The sequence below is a fragment of the Carcharodon carcharias genome, chromosome 3 (genome assembly GCF_017639515.1).
Source record: "Carcharodon carcharias isolate sCarCar2 chromosome 3, sCarCar2.pri, whole genome shotgun sequence".
In the NCBI taxonomy this organism is placed as follows: domain Eukaryota; kingdom Metazoa; phylum Chordata; class Chondrichthyes; order Lamniformes; family Lamnidae; genus Carcharodon; species Carcharodon carcharias.
This window is the reverse complement of record NC_054469.1, coordinates 135,153,391-135,176,517: the sequence shown is the minus strand read 5'-3', so window position 1 is coordinate 135,176,517 and position 23,127 is coordinate 135,153,391. Positions and strand designations below refer to the sequence as shown.

The window sequence follows — 23,127 nt, the reverse complement described above, 5'->3', positions numbered from 1 at the left end:
ACAAACTGCCATTTGTGGTCTGTGTGGGCTGACAGGTCCCTGAGATGCACCTTGGTGGCATGGATACTCCCATTTTGAATACAGAAGAGTTGCATTCCCAATGCTCCTTTATACTCTGGTAGTGCCAGCACTGGAGAGCTTTATTGGATGTGGTCCCAGCATAACTGACTAGATTATTGCCCATGCATATTCAATGCCAATAACAATTTAATTTGAAATATGTATTGAAATCAGAAGTTAACTAAAAGTGCATATTCAAGCAATTTTATCAAAATCACTGCCTCAAAATTCCATGCATTTGATCATGCTGAGTTTGCACGAATGTGAGCTGTTGAACTAAACTGGAGTCAACCCAATCTCCCTGGTAACTGGTAAACAGCCTTAACACAATGTGCTCTTCTGCAGCCACCCCTGGGCTTCCTTCCTCCACTCCACTTCAGTAATTAAGTTAGTGCTGCAGCTCCTCCAAGTAAATGTCTTTTTCTATAACAAGGGACAGGATGTTACCAGGTTTAGGGAATGGGGGGGTGGGGAGGGAGGAGGTGTGCCGTTGGCTCGCCCTCCTGGAACCAAAGTCGGCATGGAGCTGATCCACTTCATCCCAGCCTGCCCCACAGCCATAATGCACTGCGGGTGGGCTAAATTGTGGCAGTGCGGGACTTCTGCCCCTTACTGAGAAGCAAGTCCCACGCTTGGGAGCTGCCCATCAATCCAACTGGTCATCAGTCCCAACAGAGCCAAGAATGCATTAGTGGGCGCCGCTGGGACTGCAGCCAGTAAGAAGGCAGACCATGGATCTTGGAGCCAGGTATGCCTGGGGTCTTGGACAGGGAGGGTTTGGGCAGTTTAGGGAAATGTGTGGGGTAGAGGTGGTGTGTTCAATGGAGGTGACGGGTAGAAAGAAAGTGGGGTATTAGCTTAGGTGGACTGCCCCCATACCCCCACCGATCCACAAAGAGTACCTCCCAAAGATAGCAAACCCCCCCTTCCTTCCTGCCCTTTGAAAAGGTTTTTTTTGCTCCTGCTCAACTACCCACACCGACCACTTTTGGCGAGGGCAGTGTATTATTCGTTATGTGCTTATAAATGGTGGGAGAGCTGCCGATTTTGGTGCCCACCCACACCCTGCATTATGGGGTTGAGGTCAGGTCAGGGCAGGGTGGTGGGCTGGGCACCAACTCTATTTGACATGCCCTCCTGCCCACCCAGCCCCTGGCTGAAAACATGCCTGACAGGGGGCATGTAAAATGCAGCCCAGGGTTGTGCAGAATGCAACTTACCGTGATAATACTGAACATCTGCAAGTTTGGACTGCACAATGAAACCAACCTGTCCATGGTCAGAAGTGCTGCTTCAGAATTTGAATTTGAATTCATTGCTCAATGATGATTCTGATGGAGATATGGGCCTTATTATGCATAGCTCTGTATGGATTTGAATGCCATAGAGTCATAAGCCATGGCACCAGTTCCCACAAGGCTTCACTCCCACATGCCAGCCTTTCACTGACTGGGAACTTTAAAAACAAAAGCTAGATTGGAAGACTGCTTTAAATTTAAGACAAGGGGCAGAATTTTCTGGCCTGCGATCAGTTCCACGCCGTCATTTTACGCGGGCGGGCCAATTAAGGCCCACCCAGCATGAATCATGGTTCTTGAGGACAGCGGGAGTGGGTGGGCGGCGGTGAGACTGCAATGACAGCCGGGTCCAATGGCGACCCAACGGCCTGTTTTAAAAAGCTGCTGCAGCCTTTCAAAGGCTGTGAATCGTAGCTAGTGGAAGGGCTCCCCAGAGTGCTGCTGCTGAGCAGGCCAGGCAGGAGGGTAGGGCAGGGGGGCACTGTGCCCCTCATTTTTCCAATGATTGCCTTGTTGCCCTCCTCGAGGAGGTGGCAGCATGACTGGAGGTCCTCATACCCCAGGACAGGAGCAGGAAGCCTCCCACATGACCAAACGTGTCTGGGAGGAGGTGAGGGAGATAGTGAGCTCTCACAACGTGATGCAGCGCACCTGGATCCAGTGTCACAAACGCTTCAACGACCTCTTGCGCTCAGGAAGGGTGAGTACCATGTTGGCATTGGTCACAACCCAGCAGGTGGGCTCCCCCCCCACCACCCCTCACCAACTCAGAGTAGTGACTGCATTGAATCAGTGACGGCATGTGTCTTTTGCTGGGTGGGCCAGCAGATATTGCCTATGCCTAGGTCACCCTGAGAGGGTGGTGAAGAGATGGGCTCTGCACCCGCAGCAAGTGGTACACTGAGACCCATATTACTGTTTTGGGGCTAACCTGGAGGAGCTGTACCTTGGCGCAGTACTGGAACTCCAGGACATGTCAAAGTCAAGGTGATGACATGCTGGGAAGGGAGTTTCAAGGTGGCATGACACCGATTGATCTGCTGTCCTCTGTGCTCCACGTGCATGTGCCTCCTTGCTATGGAAAATTAGGCCATGTGGTGCCAAATGTGATGTAGGCAGCATTTGGCCAAGGAAGGGGGTTGGGGGACAGGTCTGGCATTTTTGTGTGTGTGCTCGGCAGCAGCGGGGTGAGGAGGCACTGGAGCCCTGCAATGTTCCACTCTGGTTGGGGTGGGCCGTCCGTGAAGAGAGTCCAGGTACAATTAGCACTAATCAATGCTCTTCTCTCCTTTTCAGGAGAAGAATGCACATGATGCCGCCGAGCAGGTGAGGACTGGCAGAGGGCCGGCCCAGTTGACGATCATTAGCAGGTCCGATCAGGAGGCCCTAGATCTGGAGAGGCACAATGCGCCCAGGTCTACCGGTGTCAGAGAGCCTGGGGTGCCACGGGCAGGTATGTTTGTCCAGCACTGAGATCACCATTTGTGTCCCAGCAGCCATGGCAGGGCTGAATGTTCAGTGATGGGAGTTTGCAACATGGCTTGACCATTGCTTATGGAAGGATGAATGTATAATGATCCGGGGGACAGGGATGCACTTTGACATTGTCTCCACCTTAACTAATCAAATGTCCTTGTTCTTCCTTTCAGCATCAGCGGAGCAGGGCCGGGAGGAGGAGCAGCAGGGGCCCTGAAATCCCAAACTCACCAACTCACTCCATCTCTGCCAGGCAGGCACCAGCGCAGATACTATCGCCTCATCACCTAGTGCCCCAGGGCACTGAGGGCACTTCACAGTCGCTGGAGTAGCTGGCAGAGACAGAGAGTGCCCATTGTGCCAGCAGTCGGAGGACTGCAGGGGACCAGGCAAATGCTCAAGTCGGTGATTGATGATGTGTTTCTGGAGTTGTCTGCGAGGCAGCAAACGCAGGAAATGAGGCCAGGTGTGTGGGACATCTGGTGAAGATACACGAGGCTATGTTTGGCTCGGTGTCTGTGGTGGAGGAGTCTACGCGGACCATCGCCAATGCAATGAGCCTCATGGGTGAGCGCCATGCATCCTCCATGGAGAGAGTGGCGACTCTCATGGAGAGGCTCCTCTAAGAGACCAATCAGGGCTTCCTGGGGTTACGCTCAGCAAGCCCTCACATCGGCATTGACCTCAGCTGGTCAGTGCCAGTGTGGGAGATGGTCTGGACCCAAGTTTCCTAGCTCAGTGCCCATCCATCCATGGTGAGCAGGGAGGTCAGAACCAACCTCACAGCTGCGCAGCAGCTGCCTGTCGTCTCTGCAGGCTCCTCTCAGGGCACTCCAGATGAGGGCAGCAGCTCCTCCACCACTCTGCCAGTGACCATTACATCCGATAAGGCTGCGACGACTGGGGAGATGCCAGCTGTGGAACTGGCAGCTTCCTCCTAGGCGGGGCCAGCACAAGCTCCACGAGCCAGAGGATAACCACCAAGGTCATCGAGACCAACAGGACAGCAGAGTCTGCAGGCTGTCTCAGATGCCACTTCCAACGAGGGAGCAGCAGCAAGACATAGCACCCAAAAGTGTAAAGATAAGGCACCTTAGGCACACCATGGGCTATCACTGGTACTTTCGCGTTGGCCCACATGAGGTCTTTATGAGTTGGTGCGACGTTGCACACCTTTGTTATTTTGTTCTCTTAAGTTCCTTTTGTTATCCCATTAAATTCAGACATGTCACCATAGCTGAGGGTGCCTCTTCTGATGGTAGATAGTTACCAATAATGTTATGAGTGATTTGTGGGACATTCAGCTTTATTGACAATGCCCTTAGTTAATGTTTCGATCCAGGCAGATTTTGCACTCCAGTATCGAGTATGGAGCTTGCAGTCCAGGCTTGTCCTGTAGGTCCCCATGTGTGTACTAGCTGAAGGTTCGTTGGGTTAAAGCCTCCCGGATGTCCCTGCCTCCCTGGAATATGCCCGGGTCAGCATCTACCCCCTCAGCATTTCCCTGTGCGTGCTCATCTTTGGACTCACTGCTGGACTCATTGTGTGCCGCCGCAGCCACTGCGTCGACATCTTTGTCGCCAACAGCGTCTCCCCCGCCTTTCCAGCGCAAGATTGTGGAGAGTGCAGCATGCAACCACTATCAGCGACACATAATCTGGGGGGGGTACTGGAGTGCGCCGCCTGAAAGGTCCAGGCATCGGAAGCACATCTTGAGAAGACCGATGGTTCTCTTCACCACAGCCTTTGTGGAGGCGCAGCTCCTACTGTACCGCTGCTCAGCTTCTGTTCTTGGATGGCGGAGAGGCGTCATGAGCCACCCTCCGAGGGGATAGCCCTTGTCACCCAGCAGCCATCCATCCAGCCAGGCTGAAGCATTGAAGAGTCACGGCACCTGGGAGTGTCTGAGGATGTAGGCATCATGGGAGCTGCCTGGGTACCTTGCACAGACTTGTAGAATCTGCATCCTGTTATCACACACTATCTGCATATTCATGGAGTGGAAGCCCTTCCTGTTGACGAAGGCACCGGGCTCACCTGCTGGTGCCTTGATCGCCACATATGGACAGTCTATTGCACCCTGGATGCGGGGGAAGCCAGCAATGGCTGCAAAGCCTCTGGCTTGCAGTGTCTGGCTTGCCTAGTCCCAACGGTAGTGGATGAAGTTCAATGCACACCTGTAACAAGTGGACAGCTGATTGGGAGACACCGCAAAGATCACCCACTGAGCCCTGGAAGGAGCCAGAGGCATAGAAGTGGAGGGCACCTGTGACCTTTGAAGCCACTGGCATGGGGTGTCCACCCACACAGTTAGGGGTGATCTCAGGCCCAATCATCTGACAGATATAGTTGACTGTCTCCCTTAAGAGACGGAGCCTCCTTCAGCACTGCACCTCAGGTATACTGAGGTAGCTGCTTTGCTGCCTGTAAACCCTGGCAGCAGGATAGTGGTGCCTTCTGCGGCCCTTCCCACCTTGGACTACCTCTTGGCCTTGCCTCCTTGTGCCTGTGCCTCTCCTCCCAAAGGAGGCTGAATGTGCACTCCTGGCGTCCTCCCTCTTCTAGCCCTCCCTTCCTCCTCAGAGGAGGTGCCTCCAGTGGAGAGTTCAACATCCATTCACAGGCTAAGGGAAGGCTTCCTGAAACCTTCAGGCCCAAAAACGATTCTTCACTGCAGAGTGATGACCTGAAGGTTGTGAGTCCAGAGCAAGCAGCTGGTATGCGTTTTGAAGTATTGCAGCTCACGCAAGCAAGTATCAATAACTTTGCAAATTAAATATTTAAGAGAGCAGACTCGCGACCCCACTGAGTTGTCTTATCCCGCCCACGGATGAGGTTTATACAAATGTCTCCTACCTGCCTACGCGTTGTACCTGTGCACCAACCTGAAGATCGCACGGGTGCTGAAAAATCGCCATCAATTGGTGCCTCAAAGGACTTAAGTGGCCCGTTAGTTAATGGCAGGCATGCATCGGAGATCATCATGAGCCCGCCCAACAAAATATCACAATGGTGCACGGTAACGTCGGGATGCTTGCCCGACATCCCTGCACGTCATTTTACGTGTCAGTGTGCGGGTCCTGCCCCCGCACGCCAGTGAGAAAATTCTGCCCATGAGGAAGAAATTAATGTGTTGTACTTGTTTTTGTGTGTAATATAGGTGGTAAGGCATACTAATGTAGCACCAGGATGGACTGTGTCCAATATGCACCGGCATTAGGCCCGCTGCCAAATTTGTGGGACCCATTTTTTTTTTAAGATGTCTCGGGCAGCCACGTAAAACAAACATTACAATCCTTGAATACATTAATGAGGGAGCAATCGCCAATGAGTGGAACAGGCTTTGGGCCTGATTAATTGAAGGCTCTTTGGCAGCCCGAGGCCATTAACTGCAGATATGACTCTTTTTTGAACAAAATCTTTCTGCGGAGGCAAGGGTGCTTTCCCCAACTTTACAATCCTGGCAACTGCCTCTGTAGTACTTCCCAACCCCATCATCCCACTCACATCCAGAAGTGTATAGGTGGAAGTCCCACACAGATTTGAGAGCTTCTGTCAGCCAGACAGGCAGCCTGAATTTGGTCTTTCTTGTAGGGAAAGCTTTTTTTTTTATTCATTTGCGAGATGTGGGCTTCGCTGGTTGGGCCAGCATTTGTTGCCCATCCCTAGTTGCCCTTGAGAAGGTGGCAGTGAGCTGCCTTCTTGAACCACTGCAGTCCATGTGGTGTAGGTACACCCATGTAGGAAGAGAGTTCCAGGATTTTGACCCAGTGACAGTGAAGGAACAACGATATATTTCCAAGTCAGGATAGTGAGTAACTTAGAGGGGAACTTCCAGGTGGTGGTGTTCCCATGTATCTGTTGCCCTTGTCCTTCCAGATGATAGTGGTTATGGGTTTGGAAGATGTTAGCTTGGAAGATGGAAGGAGCCTTGGTGAATTCTGCAGTGCATCTTGTAGATGGTACACATAGCTGCTACTGTGTATTCGTGGTGGAACGAGTGAATGTTTGTGGATGTGGTGCCAATCAAGCGGGCTGCTTTGTCGTGGACGGTGTCAAGCTTCTGGAGTGTTGTGGGAGCTGCACTCATCCAGGCAAGTGAGGACTAAACCAACACACTCCTGACTTGTGGCTTGTTGATGATGGATAGGCTCTGGGGAGTTAGGAGGTGAGTTACTCGTCGCTGGATTCATAGCCTCTGACCTGCTCTTGTAGCCACAGTATTTATACGGCTAGTCCAGTTCAGTTTCTGGTCAATGGTAACCTCCAGGATGTTGATAGTGGGGGATTCAGTGATAGTAATGCCAATGAACATCAAGGGGTGATGGCTGGATTCTCTCTTGTTGGGGATGGTCACTTGTGTGGTGCAAATGTTACTTGCCACTCATTAGCCCAAGCCTGGATATTGTCCAGGTCTTGCTGCATTTGGACATGGGCTGCTTCAGTATCTGAGAAGTCACAAACGGTGCTGAACATTGTGCAATCATCAGCGAACATCCCCACTTCTGACCTTACGAAGGAAGGAAGGTCATTGATGAAGCAGCTGAAAATGATTGGGCCTAGGACACTACCCTGAGGAACTCCTGCAGTGACCTGGAGCTGAGATGACTGACTTCCAACAACCACAACCACCTTCCTTTGTGCTAGGTATGACTCTGACCAGCAAAGAGTTTTCCCCCTGATTCCCATTGACTCCAGTTTTGCTAGGGCTCCTTGATGCTACACTCGGTCAAATGCAGCCTTGATGTCAAGGGCAGTCACTCTCACCTCACCTCAGGAGTTCAGCTCTTTTGTCCATGTTTGAACCAAGGCTGTACTGGAACAGCTTGACTAGGGGCGCGGCAAGTTCTATTGCCAGAATATTGTCAGGGCCCATAGCCTTTGCAGGATCCAGTATTTCAGCCGTTTCTTGATATCACGTGGAGTGAATCGAATTAGCTGAAGACTGGCACCTGTGATGCTAGGGACCTCCAGAGGAGGCCAAGATGGATCATCCACTCAGCACTTCTGGCTGAAGATTGTAACAAATTCTTCAGCCTTATCTTTTGCACTGATGTGCTGGGCTCCTCCATCATTAAGGATGGGGATATTTGTGGATCCTCATCCTCCAGTGTTTACTTGTGCACCACCATTCACAACTGGGTGTGGCAGGACTGCAGAGCTTAAATCTGATCCTTTGGTTGTTGAGTCGCTTAGCTCTGTCTATCACTTGCTGCTTATGCTGTTTAGGCATGTTAAGTAGTTCGGTGTTATAGCTTTAGGTATGCCTGGTGCTGCTCCTGGCATGCCCTCCTGCACTCTTCACTGAACCAGGAGTGATCCTCTGGCTTGATGGTAATGATAGATATGCCAGGCCATGAGGTTACAGATTGTGTTCTGCTCATGCTGATGGCCCACAGCACCTCATGGATGCCCAGTCTTGAGTTGCTAGATCTGTTCGAAATCTATCCCATTTAGCACGGTGGTAGTGCCACACAACACGATGGAGGGCATCCTCAGTGTGAAGGTGGGACTTCGTCTCCACAATGAATGTGCTGTGGCCACTCCTACCAATACTGTCATGGACAGGTGCAAATCTGGCAGGCAGTTTGGTGCGGATGAGGTCAAGTCTGTTTTTCCTCTTGTTGGCTCCCTCACCACCTGCCACGTATCCCGTCTACAGCTATGTCATTTAGGACTTGGCCAGTTCGTCAGAAGTGGTGCTACTGAGCCATCTTGGTGATAGACATTGAAGTCCCCCACCCAGAGTACATTCTGCCACTCTTGCCACCCTCAGTACTTCCTCCAAGTGATGTTCAAAATGGAGGAGCACTGATTCATCAGCTGAGGGAGGGCAGTACGTGGTAATCAGCAGGAGGTTTCCTTGCCCATGTTTGACCTGATGCCATGAGGCTTCATGGGGTCCGGAGTCGATTTGAGGACTCTCAGGGCAACTCCCCCCAACTGGATACCACTGTGCTGCTACCTCTGCTGATCTGTCCTGCTGGTGGGACACGACACAGACAGGGATGGTGATGGTGATGTCTGGGACATTATCTGTAAGATATGATTCCATGAGGATAACTATGTCAGGCTGTTGCTTGACTAGTCTGTGAGACAGCTCTCCCAATTTTGGCACTAGCCCCCAGATGTTAGTAAAGACAAATTTGCAGGGTCGACAGGGTTGAGATTGCAGTTGTTGTTTCTGTTGCTTGGGTCAATGCCGGGTGCTCCATCCGGTTTTATTCCTTTTTTGTGACTTTGTAGCGATTTGACACAACTGAGTAGCTTACTAGGCCATTTCAGGGGGCATTTAAGAGTCAACCACATTGCTGTGGGTCTAGAGCCACATGTAGGCCAGACCAGGTAAGGATGACAGATTTCCTTCCCTAAAGGACAATAGTGAATCAGATGGGTTTTTACAACAATCGACAATTGTTTCATGGTCATCATTAGACTTCTAATTTCAGATTTTTATTGAATTCAAATTCTACCATCTGCTGCAGCGTGATTCAAACCCAGATCCCCAGAGCATCACCCCAGGTCTCTGGATTAATAGTCCAGCGACTATATCACTATGTCATAGCCTTCCCAAAGGTGTGACTGCCGCTAACAGATCACCTCTAATATGTAGTTGAGGCTTGAGGAGCAATTCCTGGCAATCCTTGGGCCTCTTAGTTTGAGCGCATGCTATCTTCACACTGCTAAATGTGAACCCGAAAACAAGCCCCGAGACAAATCTACCCCCATGTGTGCGATCTGGAAATCTAGAGGTGACTTGCCTAATGCACTGAAAATGGTCATAATTTACATTGACATATCAGATAAACTTATGTAGGGGCACCATATCAGATACAATACAAACAACATGCATGTATCACCTTTGGACTTCGGACTTCAGGATCCTGACGGCTCCTCTACTGTTCCTCTAGGGTCCTTGAGAACTTGTATTTATTGATATTGGGTGATTTCTATATATAGATGGTAGCAGATTTCCCATTCCCTTAGCTTTAAGTAACACAAGGGCAGAATGCAGTGAAGCAATTAGGCACAGGCAGAAAATCATCAGATCTGATATTAATGCGCATTCCTCCTCACTTGATTGCCCTCATAATACTCTCTTTTGCAAAAAAAAGACAAAGACAATTTCCCTCTTGCCTTTTCTATAGGTGAATTGTTCTGAAGACAAGTTTCACTATATATTAATACAAGTGTTGGATTTCGTATCTCCCACATTATAGTTGAACTTCTAAATCAAAAAAATCTCAATTTTACATTCCTAAGCCAAAATCAGTTCTCAGGAAAACACAAAAATCCAGTGTATTGCAAAGAAAATGCCTAAGAAAAATGGTAAGGCAGAAATAATTTCCACTCATGTTATCAAGAAACCCCAAGTGGTTCCTTTGAAAACTGACTGCAGTATCAGTGAGCTGGATTTAACGCAGCCCATTGCGGAGGGAATCATGGCAGCTAGATCCACTTAATCATGGGAAAGGACTTGCATCAGTTTTGTGGCAGTGGGGAACTTTCCCCCAGTTAAGCCGGAGGGCAGAAGGGGCTAACATGATATTCCCACCCAGTCAGAGGGCGGAAGAAGCTAACACGGTATTTGCGGCTGCCACTGATGGAGTGTCAATAAGGTTCATTAATGAGCCAATTGACACCCATAATCCCCGAGCCCACCACAATTTAGTGGAGGCCACATGGCTTTCCTGTGGCCTTGGACAGCCACCCAACCAACCCTGTGGTTTTGCCAGTAGCTTCCCGGGGGTGGGTAGGGGGGTTGGGGCTTGGGGGGGGGGTCCTCACTATCAGGCAACGCTATGTCTAATTGATGGACCCAGCAGCAAGCAGGGTGTGGCCGCTGAAAGCCACCCCACTTGTTCTTGCCTCCAACCCCTTTGCCAGCCCTTCTCTTGTGACCTTCACCCCACATTCACTCACCTTTTGCCTGGGATCCCACATTGATCCTGGGCCTCTGGTGGGTGTATTGCTGGCAGTGCCACTGCTTCTGCTGGTAGCATGAGGAACTTCCAGCTTTGTAATTGGCTGGCAACTCTCAGCGAGCAGAGTTTCCAATGCCGGGTTCCTTAATCGCAGGCAAGGCCTGACGGTGGCCACTTAAGTGTGTGAAAGACGCTTGATTCTGTTCCCCACCAAATTGACAGGGGTTCCCTGTCGGCCCCAAAGAATCCCAATGAGTGCATACAATTGCAGGAGGTTTGATGGTGGTCATATTTTACACCACAGCAACTAACTAGTTCTCTCTGTTATGAAACCCAAATTTACTTTGCTGGAGAGCACAGAGGTTACGAACTTCAACTCCCGACAGGCCTCAGAGCTTTTGCACATGCAGAGACCTCAAAGGAGCTGCACTTTGTCATTTTTTCATTCTGCTTTGGCCCAGTGCACCAGTGCATAAGAAAAATGGCACATGAAACCCGGGTCAGGTGACCAGGAGCAATGCACCATCGCAGGCAAGTGTCCCAGGCAGGAGACAGGGAGGGGTCCCAAAATTAAGTCCCAGAGAGGGAACAGAGGCAGGGGCCAGAAACAGGTCCCAGTTAAGTTCAGTTGAAAACAGAGGAGCAGAGAAACAGACTCCAAACAGGCATAGGGCTGCAGGGAGGACACTTTGTAAGTGAAGAAGGCAACTGAATGTTGGTGACTCGGTGCTGTGGGCCGTTGGGGCAAAGGTACCCATTTGGAGCAGGAATGCTCTGCTTGACACGGCCAAAGGTCTGAAGTTGCATTTGTGAGTTGGTGCTTGGGTGTATACTCGGAAATCCGGGCAAACAGAATCACGGGAGACAGAGCTAAAACCCTGCAAAGTGGGCCGTCATTGTTGCTGTTCAAGTCTAGTAACTGAACAGGGCTCAAGAGAAGCCCTGAAGATCTAAGATGGCAGCCAAAGGTGTTGTGGCAAAGCTACCCCTTTAGAGCAGTGGTGCTCTGCTTGGCGCAGCCAAAGAGCTGAAGGTCTGCTTGTGAGTTGGTGTTTCAGTGACTATTCGAGAGGCTAGGGGAACAGAATCATGGGAGATGAGATTGAAACTCTGCGAGGTGGGCCATCGTTGATGACATCCAAGTTGGAGCGACGTTTAGAGAGAATTCCAAGGTGAGATCTTCGAAGGTGAAAATGGAATCCCTCATGAGAGAAAAAGAGTTTCAGTGAGACTGGCTGACTCACAGTCACTGAGGAGTGGGTGGGTTGTTGAGAAATGCATGGACACTGTCTTGGTCGCATCTGCCATTTATTGTGTTGTGTGATGTGTTGGGCCACAGTAGGCTTGTTAATTCGCATATGCCTCATACTTACCCTGAATGTTAGAGTTCAAAATAGATATTGTAAATTGATTCATCTTTCTAACCATGTATAGGAAAGATTATTTTTGTTTGTTGGCTTTCTTCACTGAGCAAGTGTCTCAGCTCTCAAACTTTGGCTGGAATGGTCCCAGATTTGCACAAAATGTGGTAGAGAGAGGGAAAAAGGACGTTTGACACACCAGCCACAACAGCAGGTTTTCGCACAGGATCATCCCATTCCCAGCGCATCCCACATCATTGATAATGCATTCTTAGGAAACACACTGGATCAATGGCAAGGTGGCCCCTGATTTGCCCACCCTGCCGTCACCTCAGACCATCAGTAATCTGGGCGCCATGTTTAAAGGACACCCCTGCATAGAGCTAGCAATCTCTAAGGGATCAGAAGTTGTGCGCAAGTCATGCTGCCAAAGGAAAGAAACATGCTGTCCCCAAAACTAGCGATGCCTCCCTCGGGCACCTACGGGATCCAGTGGAGGCCCACCACAAAGTCCTCTACTCTCGCTCTGGGTGAAGACCAGCAAGCAAAGTCATGGATCCAGCATGGGAGGTACTGGCTGCGCTGATCAGTGCCAACGCCCTGCAAAAGAGGTTAGCCACACTGCGTCGAAATAGGATGAATGATCTCCTCTTTTCTGCCAGAGAAAGCCACCTCTTCTCATCACTCTCAAATCACACACTCACAAGTCCATTACACAGCCACAGGGATCCCACTCCCTGCCAGTTCAAGGGGCATCACCATTCACTCTCTCTCACACACCATTTGCCCTGTTGATTCTGCCCTCATCCCATCCATGGCACCACTTACCACCCACACATGCCAGACATCCTTCTCATCTAGCCTGGCAGACATCCTGCTTACACTCCATCTGTATTCATGCAGGACAAGCTGACACACAAGAGGGAGAGGTTGCAGACTGGTAGAGGAATGGCTGACATCAAGGTCCTCACAGACTTTGAAAATAGAGTCATCCAGCTACCGGCAACGATCTGGTGAGGTTGACAGTGCTCAACCAAGTGAGGATCCAGCAGTGCAACATGCATTGTATAACAATGCTGTGAGTGAGTTCCCCTGTTAAGCTTTCTCCAGCCATGCACTAATTATCTCTCCTTGCTTTCGCAGGCACATCTGGGATGCAGGTGAGGGGATCCACGAGGCAGGTCCTCAACTCAAGTCCTGAAGGGAACTTGGAAGAGGAAATTGATGACAGCCTAATTTAAGTCCTGTCATAGCATTCACCCACACCATCCACCAGCACAGAGGCACACACCTTGGTTGGATCAAGTTCTAGACTAGCCTCAGGGTCACAATTTGGTGACACACTGCACTGTCTGATCCACAATAGGCAGCGGCAGGGGCTTCTCAGATTTCCGGCACTTGGAGGACTGCAGGAGGCCAGATATCTCCTGTATCTGACTTAGATGATGAGCCTCTAGATTCGGTCATACTTCAGTTTCTGGAGCTGCAAAGGCAAGCTCAGGAACCTCAGGAAGGTATGTCCACTGCACTCCTCAGATTGCAAGGCACGATGGAGGAATCTGTTCTTCAATCTGAGGTGACAGCGCTGGCATGCTAACGATCCAAGGTCAATAGTGGTAGGTTGGCAGCCACCATTGGAGACTTTGGTCTAGGACATCAGTCCTGCACTGCTGTGCAGGCTTAACTCCATTCTGATGCCATAGTTGGCCTCCACCAGTGCCAACCCGAGAAGGGTGTACGGCAGCTCGATAACACTCCAGCTTCCCCTTCTCCTCAAGGACTCAGCCAGGGGCCTTGGGGCACCCACAGGGAGAAGGATCAGTAGCTGCACACCCCAGGTGACTCCAGGAGTGTCTAGCTCATATGAATCACCTCTTCCTGTGAATCCCCAGGCCGAGGAGGGTGCCACTGCCACACAGCAGGAAATTAGGCTGGGGCCTCCAAGACAGCCCTCCAGAGGACATCTGCCAAAGTTGGCACAGACAGGGCAGAGCAGTAAGCAGGCTGCCTCCACCTCCGCTGTGATGTCAGGGGAGCACCAAGACGTAGGGGCAGGATTAGGAAGGTTAAGAAGATGTAGTTGCACAGCCTCGAAAAGGGTGTTCACTACAGTAAATAAACCCCCAAGAATGTCTCTTTGCCTATGGATCCTTTTTCTGATGAGCAGTTCGTGTCACTCAGATGTGAAACCTTGGTTCCTGAACAAGATAAAGGCAGATGTCACAGTCCAGGGCCTCTTCCCTGTGGGAAACCTGAGATCTGCGCAAATCACAGCGATCAGGAAAGCCAGGAAGCAAGAGGTTTTCTGCGTCTTCACAAAGATGGCATCTGTGACCTCCTGGATACACTCGTGCATGGAGATGTGCGAGATCCTGCAAAGGTCACCTGTGGAGCCTGGATTGAGCCACTGGCATTAAGATTGAATGCCCTGATCACTTTCACAATCACTGGCAGTGGATGCCCTCGATGTCCCCGTGGCGCCAAATCCTGCAGCTAGTGACATATGTGACTGATCAGTTCCCTAGACATGCACAGCCTTTGGCGACACTGGTTCTTGCTCATCTGCAGGAATGACAGGTGCCATCTATAGTCCCTGGGTCTAGTGAGGCGCCAACGAACAACTGTGGATCTTCAGCTGCACGCACAGCTGGCCCTAATGCCCCTTCATCTTGAGGGAGGTGCTACTCCATTTGCCGAACCAGGTGCCGCTGCTCTCTTCTTGTTCTCTGGTCTCTGTAAGCCATGAGGCATACCACTCAATCACTAGGACCCATGATCCCGATGTTCTTCTCTTGCAGTATTAAAGAGGGAGCCGCATGGGTTAGCATATGTGTACTAAGAACCTTATTTAGTTAAGTCTGAAGGCCCCTTCACGCATGCAGGAGAATGCTGGCCACCACTTGGATGGCCAGTGTGTAGTGTGCTCATTGGCCATCCGAAAGCTCACCCACCTCCACTCCGCTCCACTTGACTGATTGGCAGCAGCTTTGCCCACTGGACTGCATACTGTGCTCTCAGCTCAGGCGCAGGCATTCTCCTAACCCGCAGTGCAAAGCTGCACTGTTAGATTGAACCATAATGGATACTGGTTCACACCTTAATAAAGACATTGTTCGGGGCTGTGAGCCCCTCCACTAGTGACCGCGCCATCGCCACCTTTCACAAGGGGATTGTACAACTTGCCCAATCAGCCAATTGCTCAGCTGCCCCCTAAAACGCACATTCATTTGCAGCCTGTGCCCAAGGTGTGAAAAGTGCTGGAACACTGGGTGGCACTTTCATGCTTTTGCATTGCTTGACTGGGCAGAAAAGCTTCAGAGGCCCGACTCCCAGCATGTCAATGGAGCTGCTGCTGAATGTTTTCAGTTGCGGAAGAATGCTCACTTTTGACAAGCTTTTTGCTGCTTCCCTCATCCCCCTCCCCACCCCTCAGCATGTGCTTGAGTATTTCTTTCAGCCTGTGCTTCCTTGCACCCCCCACACCACACCCCTCCATCCCGGTCTGACTCACACTGCAGCCCTTGCCCTGGCACCGCACTGAAAGCCAGCTGGGGAAAAGGCAACTTGCCTATGCCCTCCGCAAATGCGCGATGCCTCTTCCTTGATGTCTTACGAGTGATGCTCGCTAGTGCTGTGCAAGGTTGTGTGCCTTCACCTCTAAGTCCCCCTTGAAGTTCAGGTCGCCAGGTGCACACCTTTTAAAGGCAGTCATGAAGCATGCCACCTGAAGTCAGGCCGACATGGGCGATAAATTTGATGTGAGGGGATAATTTTGGCAAGCAGGGCTTATAATTACATGCAAATGTATTAAAATGACGTTACCGATGTGCAACGGCAGGAAATGCGGCCTGTCATTGACGGGTGGAGTGGACGATCACAAACTGGCTTCACGACAGCCTAAAACCGACTTCTGGCCTTCTCATCATATTGTCCCCCACCCCCACCTGTCATGACGTCTGATGCCAACAGGACCGGAAAATTTCAGTCTTTGTCTATTTTAAACAAAATATTACATACCAACATACAAATTAGGAGGAGTAGGCCACTCGGCCTCTCGAACCTGTTTCGCCATTCAATAAGTTCATGGTTGATCTGATTGTAACTTCCACTTTCCCACCTATCCCTGATAACCTTTCACCCCCTTGCTTATCAAGAATCTACCTACCTTTGCCTTAAAAATAGTCAAAGACTCTGCTTCCAATGCCCTTTGAGGAAGAGAATTCCAAAGGCTCACAACTCTCTGGGGGAATAATTTCTCCTCATCTCTGTCTTAAATGGGTGACCCTTATTTTTAATCAGTGACCCCTAGTTCTCGATTCTCTCACTGGAGGAACTATCCTTTCCACATCCACCCCGTCAAGAACCCCTCAGTGTCTTGCATGTTTCAGTCAAGTCGCCTCTTACTCTTCTAACTCCAGTTGATATAAGCCTAGCCTGTCCAACCTTTCCTCATAAGACAATCTTCCCATTTCAGGTGTTAGGTTGTTAAACTTTCTCTGAACTGCTGCCAACACATTTACATCCTTCCTTAAATAAGGAGACCAATACTGTACACAGTACTCCAGATGTGTTCGTACCAATGCCCTGTATAACTGAAGCATGACCTCTCTACTTTTTTTTTCAATTCCCCTCACAATAAATAATAACACTCTACTATCTTTCCTAATTATTTGCTGTACTTGCATACTAACCTATTGTCAGTTATGCACTAGGACACTCTCCGACTGGCAAGGAATACTGTGCTAGCCCCTTCCCTCTGCATCTCAGAGCTCTGCAATCTCTCTCCATTTAGATAATATGCTTCATTTTCATTCTTCCTGCCAAAATGGACAATTTCACATTTGTCCACATTATATTCCATTTGCCAGATCTTTGCCCATTCACTTAACCTATGTATGTCACTTTGTAGCCTTCTTACCTTCTCTTTACAACTTACTTTCCTACCTATCTTTGTGTTGTCAGCAAATTTAGCAACCATACCTTTGATCCCTTCATCCAAGTCATTTATATAAATTGTAAAAAGTTGAGGCCCCAGCACTGATGCCTGTGGTACATCACTCTACATCTAGCCAACTAGAAAATGACCCATTTATGCCTACTCTCTGTGTTCTGTTAGCTAGCCAATCTTATATCCATGCAAATATGTTACCCCCTACACCATGAGCTTCTATTTTCTGCAATAATCTTTGATGTGGCACCATATCGGATGCCTTTTGGAAATCTAAGTACAGTACACCCACCGTTCCCCTTTATCAATAGCATATGTTACTCCTTCAAAGAATTCCAATAAATTGGTTAAACATGGGCTTGAATTTTTTCAGACAGCGGGCGGGCTCAGCGGGGGTGGTCACGGAGCCGATCGCTGTCCACGGTCAGCTCTGCGCTGCCATTTTACGCAGGTGGGCCAATTAAGGCCTACCCAGCGTAAGACGTGCACCTTAGTGCTTAGCGCTACCTGTGCAGGCCGGGGGAGGAGGGAGAGCCGGGGCCAGTGCTCTTTTACGCATACACATGAAAGAGCGCTTCAATCTCCCAGAGACACGGAGCCTCAGGGAAATTAAATCGATATTGAAATAATTAAATAAATCGAGAAAAATTTTTATTAAACATGTCTGTGTCACATAAGGTGGGACACATTTTTATATCTTGGAATTTTTTTTACTTATTTAATAAAAGCTTTAGGAAACCTCATCCCACTCGTGGATGAGGTTTCCTAAAAAATTTGGAGCCTGTTTGGCCTTTTCACCTGCCTGCCAACCTTAAGGCTGGTCGGGCAGCATTAACAATCAGATTAATACTTCCTTAATGGCCTTAATAGGCCAAATGAAACATCGTGAGACAGCGCGATGACACTGGGATGCAAGCCCCCGTCATTGTACATCATTTTACGCGTCGGCGTGTCAGGCCCACCCCCACACGCCAACTGAAAAATCCTGCCCATGATTTCCCTTTCACAAAGCCATGTTGACTCTGCCTGATTCCCTTGAATTTATCTATGTGCCCTGTCATAACATCTTTAATAACAACTTCTAACATTTTCCCTATGACAGGTGCTAACTGGCCTGTAGTTTCCTGCCTTTTGTCTCCCTCCCTTTTTGAAGAGCTACATTTCCTATTTTGCAATCTAATGGAACCTTCCCCGACCCTAGGGAATTTTGGAAAATTAAAACCAACACATCAATTCTCTCACTAGTCACTTCTTTTAAGATCCTAGGATAAAATCCATCAGGACCTGGGGACTTGTTGGAGTCTCGGGCTGACAATCTGCTCAGTACTACTTCCCTGGTGATTGTAATTTTCCTGAGTTCCTCCCTCCCTTCCATTTCCTCATTTATAACTATTTCTGGGATGTTACTTGTGCCATCTATAGTGAAGACCAATGCAAAATACCTGTTCATTTCATCTGCCACCTCCTCATTTCCCATTATTAATTCTCTGGACTCACTTTTTATAGGACCAATGCTCACTTTGTTAACTCTTTTTTTTTTCAATTTCTGTAGAAACTCTTACTATCAGTTTTTATATTTCTAGTTTTCTTTCTCTCATACTCTAATTTTTCCCTCCTTATTAATCTTTTAGTCATTCTTTGCTTTTTGTTAATATTCCATCCAACTTGTCCCTAACCGGATCTTACCAAAAACTTGGGGTTTGTTCTAGGATCATAACACTCTCTTTGTTAGTCAAACCATCTCACAGCAAAAGAAGTGTATAAAACATGAATGGTCACAGCCATTTTCAACACAGTAAAAAATCTATAACATAAATATAAAAGGGGAAAAATTTGTTTGCATAGCACTAATTGCAGAGTTACCTTGATTACCCAAGGACAGGCGGCGCTGTGCGTCACTATCTGATGATATAAATAAGGAATGCCAAGCCTGCCTGCCCCCAGGGAGTCAACATAAATCTACTCAGCATCACTCAAAGGGGAGTTATGCAAATGAATTTCAAAGAGTCAAACCAAGAATAGGCAAGAACTAACCTGATCCTGATAAACTGCTCCACCAAAGGCCCAAATGCAGGCAAAGACAAAATAAAGCTCATACAGTTCACGTGGAGAATCAGGGGGCACATTCTTTGGAGTCAGTAGGCAGTCCAAAAGGGAACAAAGAGTCTAAATGGTATTAACATGATTAGATTAGTATAGAAAAATGATCAAGACAGGGAATTAAAGGTTATATCTGCATTTCAACAACTGTTCAAGAGATGAATTTATTGCAGTGTAGCACACCTTACAGACTAGGTTAATCCCTGCTGTGTTGAATTTGCCAAAATAGTAGCAGGTGTGATACACAGATCTATTTCCCAATACAAATTCTTGATCTATTGGGGTTGATTTTGTCTTTGTGAGATTGTGTAAAATTAGTGATAGCGAATTGACAGTCATATTACAAATCTTCTCATTTATATTTCTATTAAAATCAGGAGTGATCTAAAATATGCCACCAATTCCCAATTACACAAGATCAAAATCAACTCTATTGATCCTTGTCAGAAGCATGCTTGTGAGTACTAGGTGAAGACAGAGATATACTTGGCATAAATTTATCCCATAACTGAAAATTCAACCGACACAATGTTCAGGTTCATGTGGGAAGGCTATCCACATGGGTATTGTACCAGAGATCACTGCATTTTGCAATGCAATGTCCAATATATTCAATCAAAGTAGAGAATAAAATGCAGCTATCAGAAGGCATTCTTTAATGCGAAGGCAATCTCTTTCTATGGGTGTGATCATGCTCTTCATAGTCCTCCTTCCTTCAAGGCCATAAAGCTGGGTCCTCCTATGCTGGATTATAGCCAGTAACATCTCAACTAGCTCTTTCAAACTGTATGCTTGCTACCCTAAAGAAACACCAGTTTCAGACTTTGCAGTAAGCCACACTGTAACAGACACAAAATGCCTGCTGTGACACCTTTTTACGTCCATCGCCATGGCAGGCTGTCTATCAAGGTGAGAGTAGTGCCTACATGAAGAAATAACATAGTGATCCCCACACGACAGCCTTGTTGTAGACAGCTCAATTTCAGTAAGCCACTGAGTTAACTTTGTTGTCAAAGGGGACTTGTGGTGTTAGAACTTACTGGCAGCAGGCTCAGATCCTAGTATGTTGGAGGCTTCCCTTATCAGATGTGCCTGACGTTGCCTCATGTCCAACACAACTCAATTACTACATTGTGTGGGAGGATCAATTTTCTAAAGCATTGCCGATGGATCTCAGTGAAGTAGCAGACTGGATCAACAGACTGGAAAGGGATTGCATAGGGAACCAAAAGCTGCATGCAATGCCTGTTAATCCTGCATCACTGCAGGCCCTCCTAATGTTCTGCCTCTTCTTCCTCAAAGCCAAGGAACAAGGGAGATCTAAGATTTCTGAGTATCTGCATTTAAACTGGTGGATAATTACTGGAAACCTCTTAGGTGAATTGCCATTTCATTAAATGACCTTCTGAGTGCATGTTAACATGGGGAACCTCACTCTCTGGTATTATAGTTGAAGTTGGGTATAGGCTGCACAAAAAGTCTTTGTGCCATTATTTTAAATGATTGGAAAATCATGTTCAGTTGCACCTTGATTTCTCGATGCTCGCCCAGCAGCTGAGATTCCTTAAGCATGTTCCCTGTTTATTGATTCCAAGAAATATTGAAAGGGTGAACAGTTATTGCAGTGAAATGATTAAAAATAATTTTAAGTTATCACTAACAGCTGTAGTTTTCTCTTATTAAATGACTTATGAAAATCAGCAAGCTCTAAAAGATTATGGGAGGAAGTAGCTACGATCTTACCTGTACCATGCTGTTTTCAGGAATGGGGGTTATGGTCTTTATGGAAGATCGTAGTTGCTCCAGACATGAAGGAACATATTTATCAAAGAGAATAGTCAGGTTGGTTTTTTCTGACTGGTAAATCCTTGTGTCAATCCAGCTGGTTACATATCTGTGCATTAAGAATCATAAAGTTATGGCTACATGCAATACTTTTTATTCAAAAAATATAAACTTAAAAATCCTGGAACCTGCCAGAATAGCTGGAGATTTGACTGAGATCTGGGGTAGGTCATATTCCTGTCTTAAGTGAAAGTTTCCTTTATGGGGCTGTGGGGGCAGGAGTTTCTGCTCGCACCTACAAGGCCATCGATTTAAAGGGGATAAGGTTAGCTGGAATCCTGGCTGATAATGGTGGAAGGAAGTCAAGATAGTGGTTGCGGCATAATAGGTGGAGATTAGGGCTTTTCTTGCATTTTAAAGCTGCTTCTTGTCACAGGATGAGAGAGCAGCCAGATTTCTATACTGCAGGTGGTGGTGGTTGGTAATGGTTGACGGGAACCTTGCCAGCGTTTCCAATGTCTCAACAACAGGACACATTTAGAACTCTGGAAAGGAGAGGAGGCAAGGCAGGAGTTTGCAAAGACAGAGGAGTTGAGGATGTTTTTTTCTGTGGGTACACGGGGTGGGGGAGAGTGGCGGATGATTGCAGTTTTGAAATCCTTGCCCATCTTTCCTGCAACTCCAGATTTCCAGCCCTGCCACATTGCTGAAATGGCCCTAAACAAAATCACAAATGGCATTCTCTGTGATTGTGATCATAGTACATTCTTTCCTCTTTCTCCTTGACCTCTCTGCAGCCTTTGACACAGCCAACTACATCAACATTCTCCAATGCCTCTCCTCTGTTGTCATGCTGAATTGTTCTGTTCCACTCTTGGATATTCCATCATTGTCAGAGCATCTCTAGCAACTGTTTCTCTTCCTATCCCCATACTTCCTATCCCTGTTTCCCCAGGTGTTCCTCATCTATATGCTGCCCAAGGCAACATCAATAACCACAACTTTCATTTCAAAAGCATCTTTATCCTTGTAAAACACCACACAGGAGCATTCATGAACAAAATTTGACAACAAGCAACATAAGTTATTAGAGTAGGTATCCAAAAGCTTGGTCAGAGATATGCTTTAAGGAACTTTTTATAGGAGAGAGAGACAGACAGACAGAAAAGTTTAAGGATGAAATTCCAAAGCTTCACGCCTAAACAGCTGAAATTACAGCCACCAATGGTGGAGCGATTAAAATAGGGAATGTTCAAGAGTTCAGAATTGGAGGTTGCAGAGATCCTAGAAGATTGTACTGCTGGAGGAGGTTACTAATAATGGCTACCTCACCATTTCATAAAGCAAAGGTCAAACCTCTAAAAATCAAAAAATTTGCTACGTGAATCATATGCTGCTATTCTTTTAAATCGAACATAAACCAAAATGGAAAAAAAACTGGAATGATACAGAATTGTCAAAAAGGAAAACATATCTCCTTGTAATCTATCAAATATAAATTGCATAAGGTACCAATGACCTGATTTGCCCTGTAGGAAAAAAATTATCAAAGTAATATATAAATCTAAAGAATATTTAAGTTAAATTTCTGAATAAGGAAATACTAACAAATCCCTGGGATCACTGGTCCAGTGGCTATCACACTAGACTGCAAAAAGAGAAGTAAATAGAAAGTCTGCTGAATGTGAAAGTCAGGTACCTTCACAAATAGCTTCCCCTGAATGGGTATGAGTCTAATAAAATATTAGGGGCAAGATTTTGCCCTTAGCGAGGGTGCTTGGCAGGGGTGGTTGGGAAGCCGACCGCTGCCCAGGATCGGCACTGCACCGCAATTTTACACGGGCAGACCAATTGAGGAATCACGAAACGCCAACGGCAGCGCTCAGCGCTGCCTGTGTGGGGTGGGGGGAAGTGTGAGCGGGCGCACACCCGCGAAAGAACGCACTAATCTCCCCGAGGCATGGAGCTGCTTCAGGAAGATGGAGCTGCTGTTTAAAAAAACAAAAATGTCATAAAACATGTCCCCTCGGGTGACTCTGTCACATGAGCAGGGACATGTTTTTAATTCAAAGGTAAAATTTTTATTTTATTTTTATTTGCTTTAGGAAATCTCATCCTGCCTGTGGGATGCAAAGGCTGCTTGGCATTTTTGCTTGTGTAAATTTCAATTTAAT

At 47.8% G+C, this 23,127-nt stretch overlaps 1 protein-coding gene across 1 annotated transcript in view; it reads right to left on the bottom strand.

Moving 5' to 3' along the window:
* LOC121276335 (dynein heavy chain 11, axonemal-like) overlaps positions 1–23,127 on the bottom strand; it is a 564,873-nt gene that overhangs the window by 260,340 nt on the left and 281,406 nt on the right. The window contains exons 43-44 of the mRNA XM_041184616.1: positions 20,912–21,062; positions 19,103–19,234 (exon numbers count right to left, since the gene is read on the bottom strand). Of these exons, the coding sequence (XP_041040550.1) occupies positions 19,103–19,234; positions 20,912–21,062 (283 nt within the window). The remainder of the gene's footprint in view (positions 1–19,102; positions 19,235–20,911; positions 21,063–23,127) is intronic.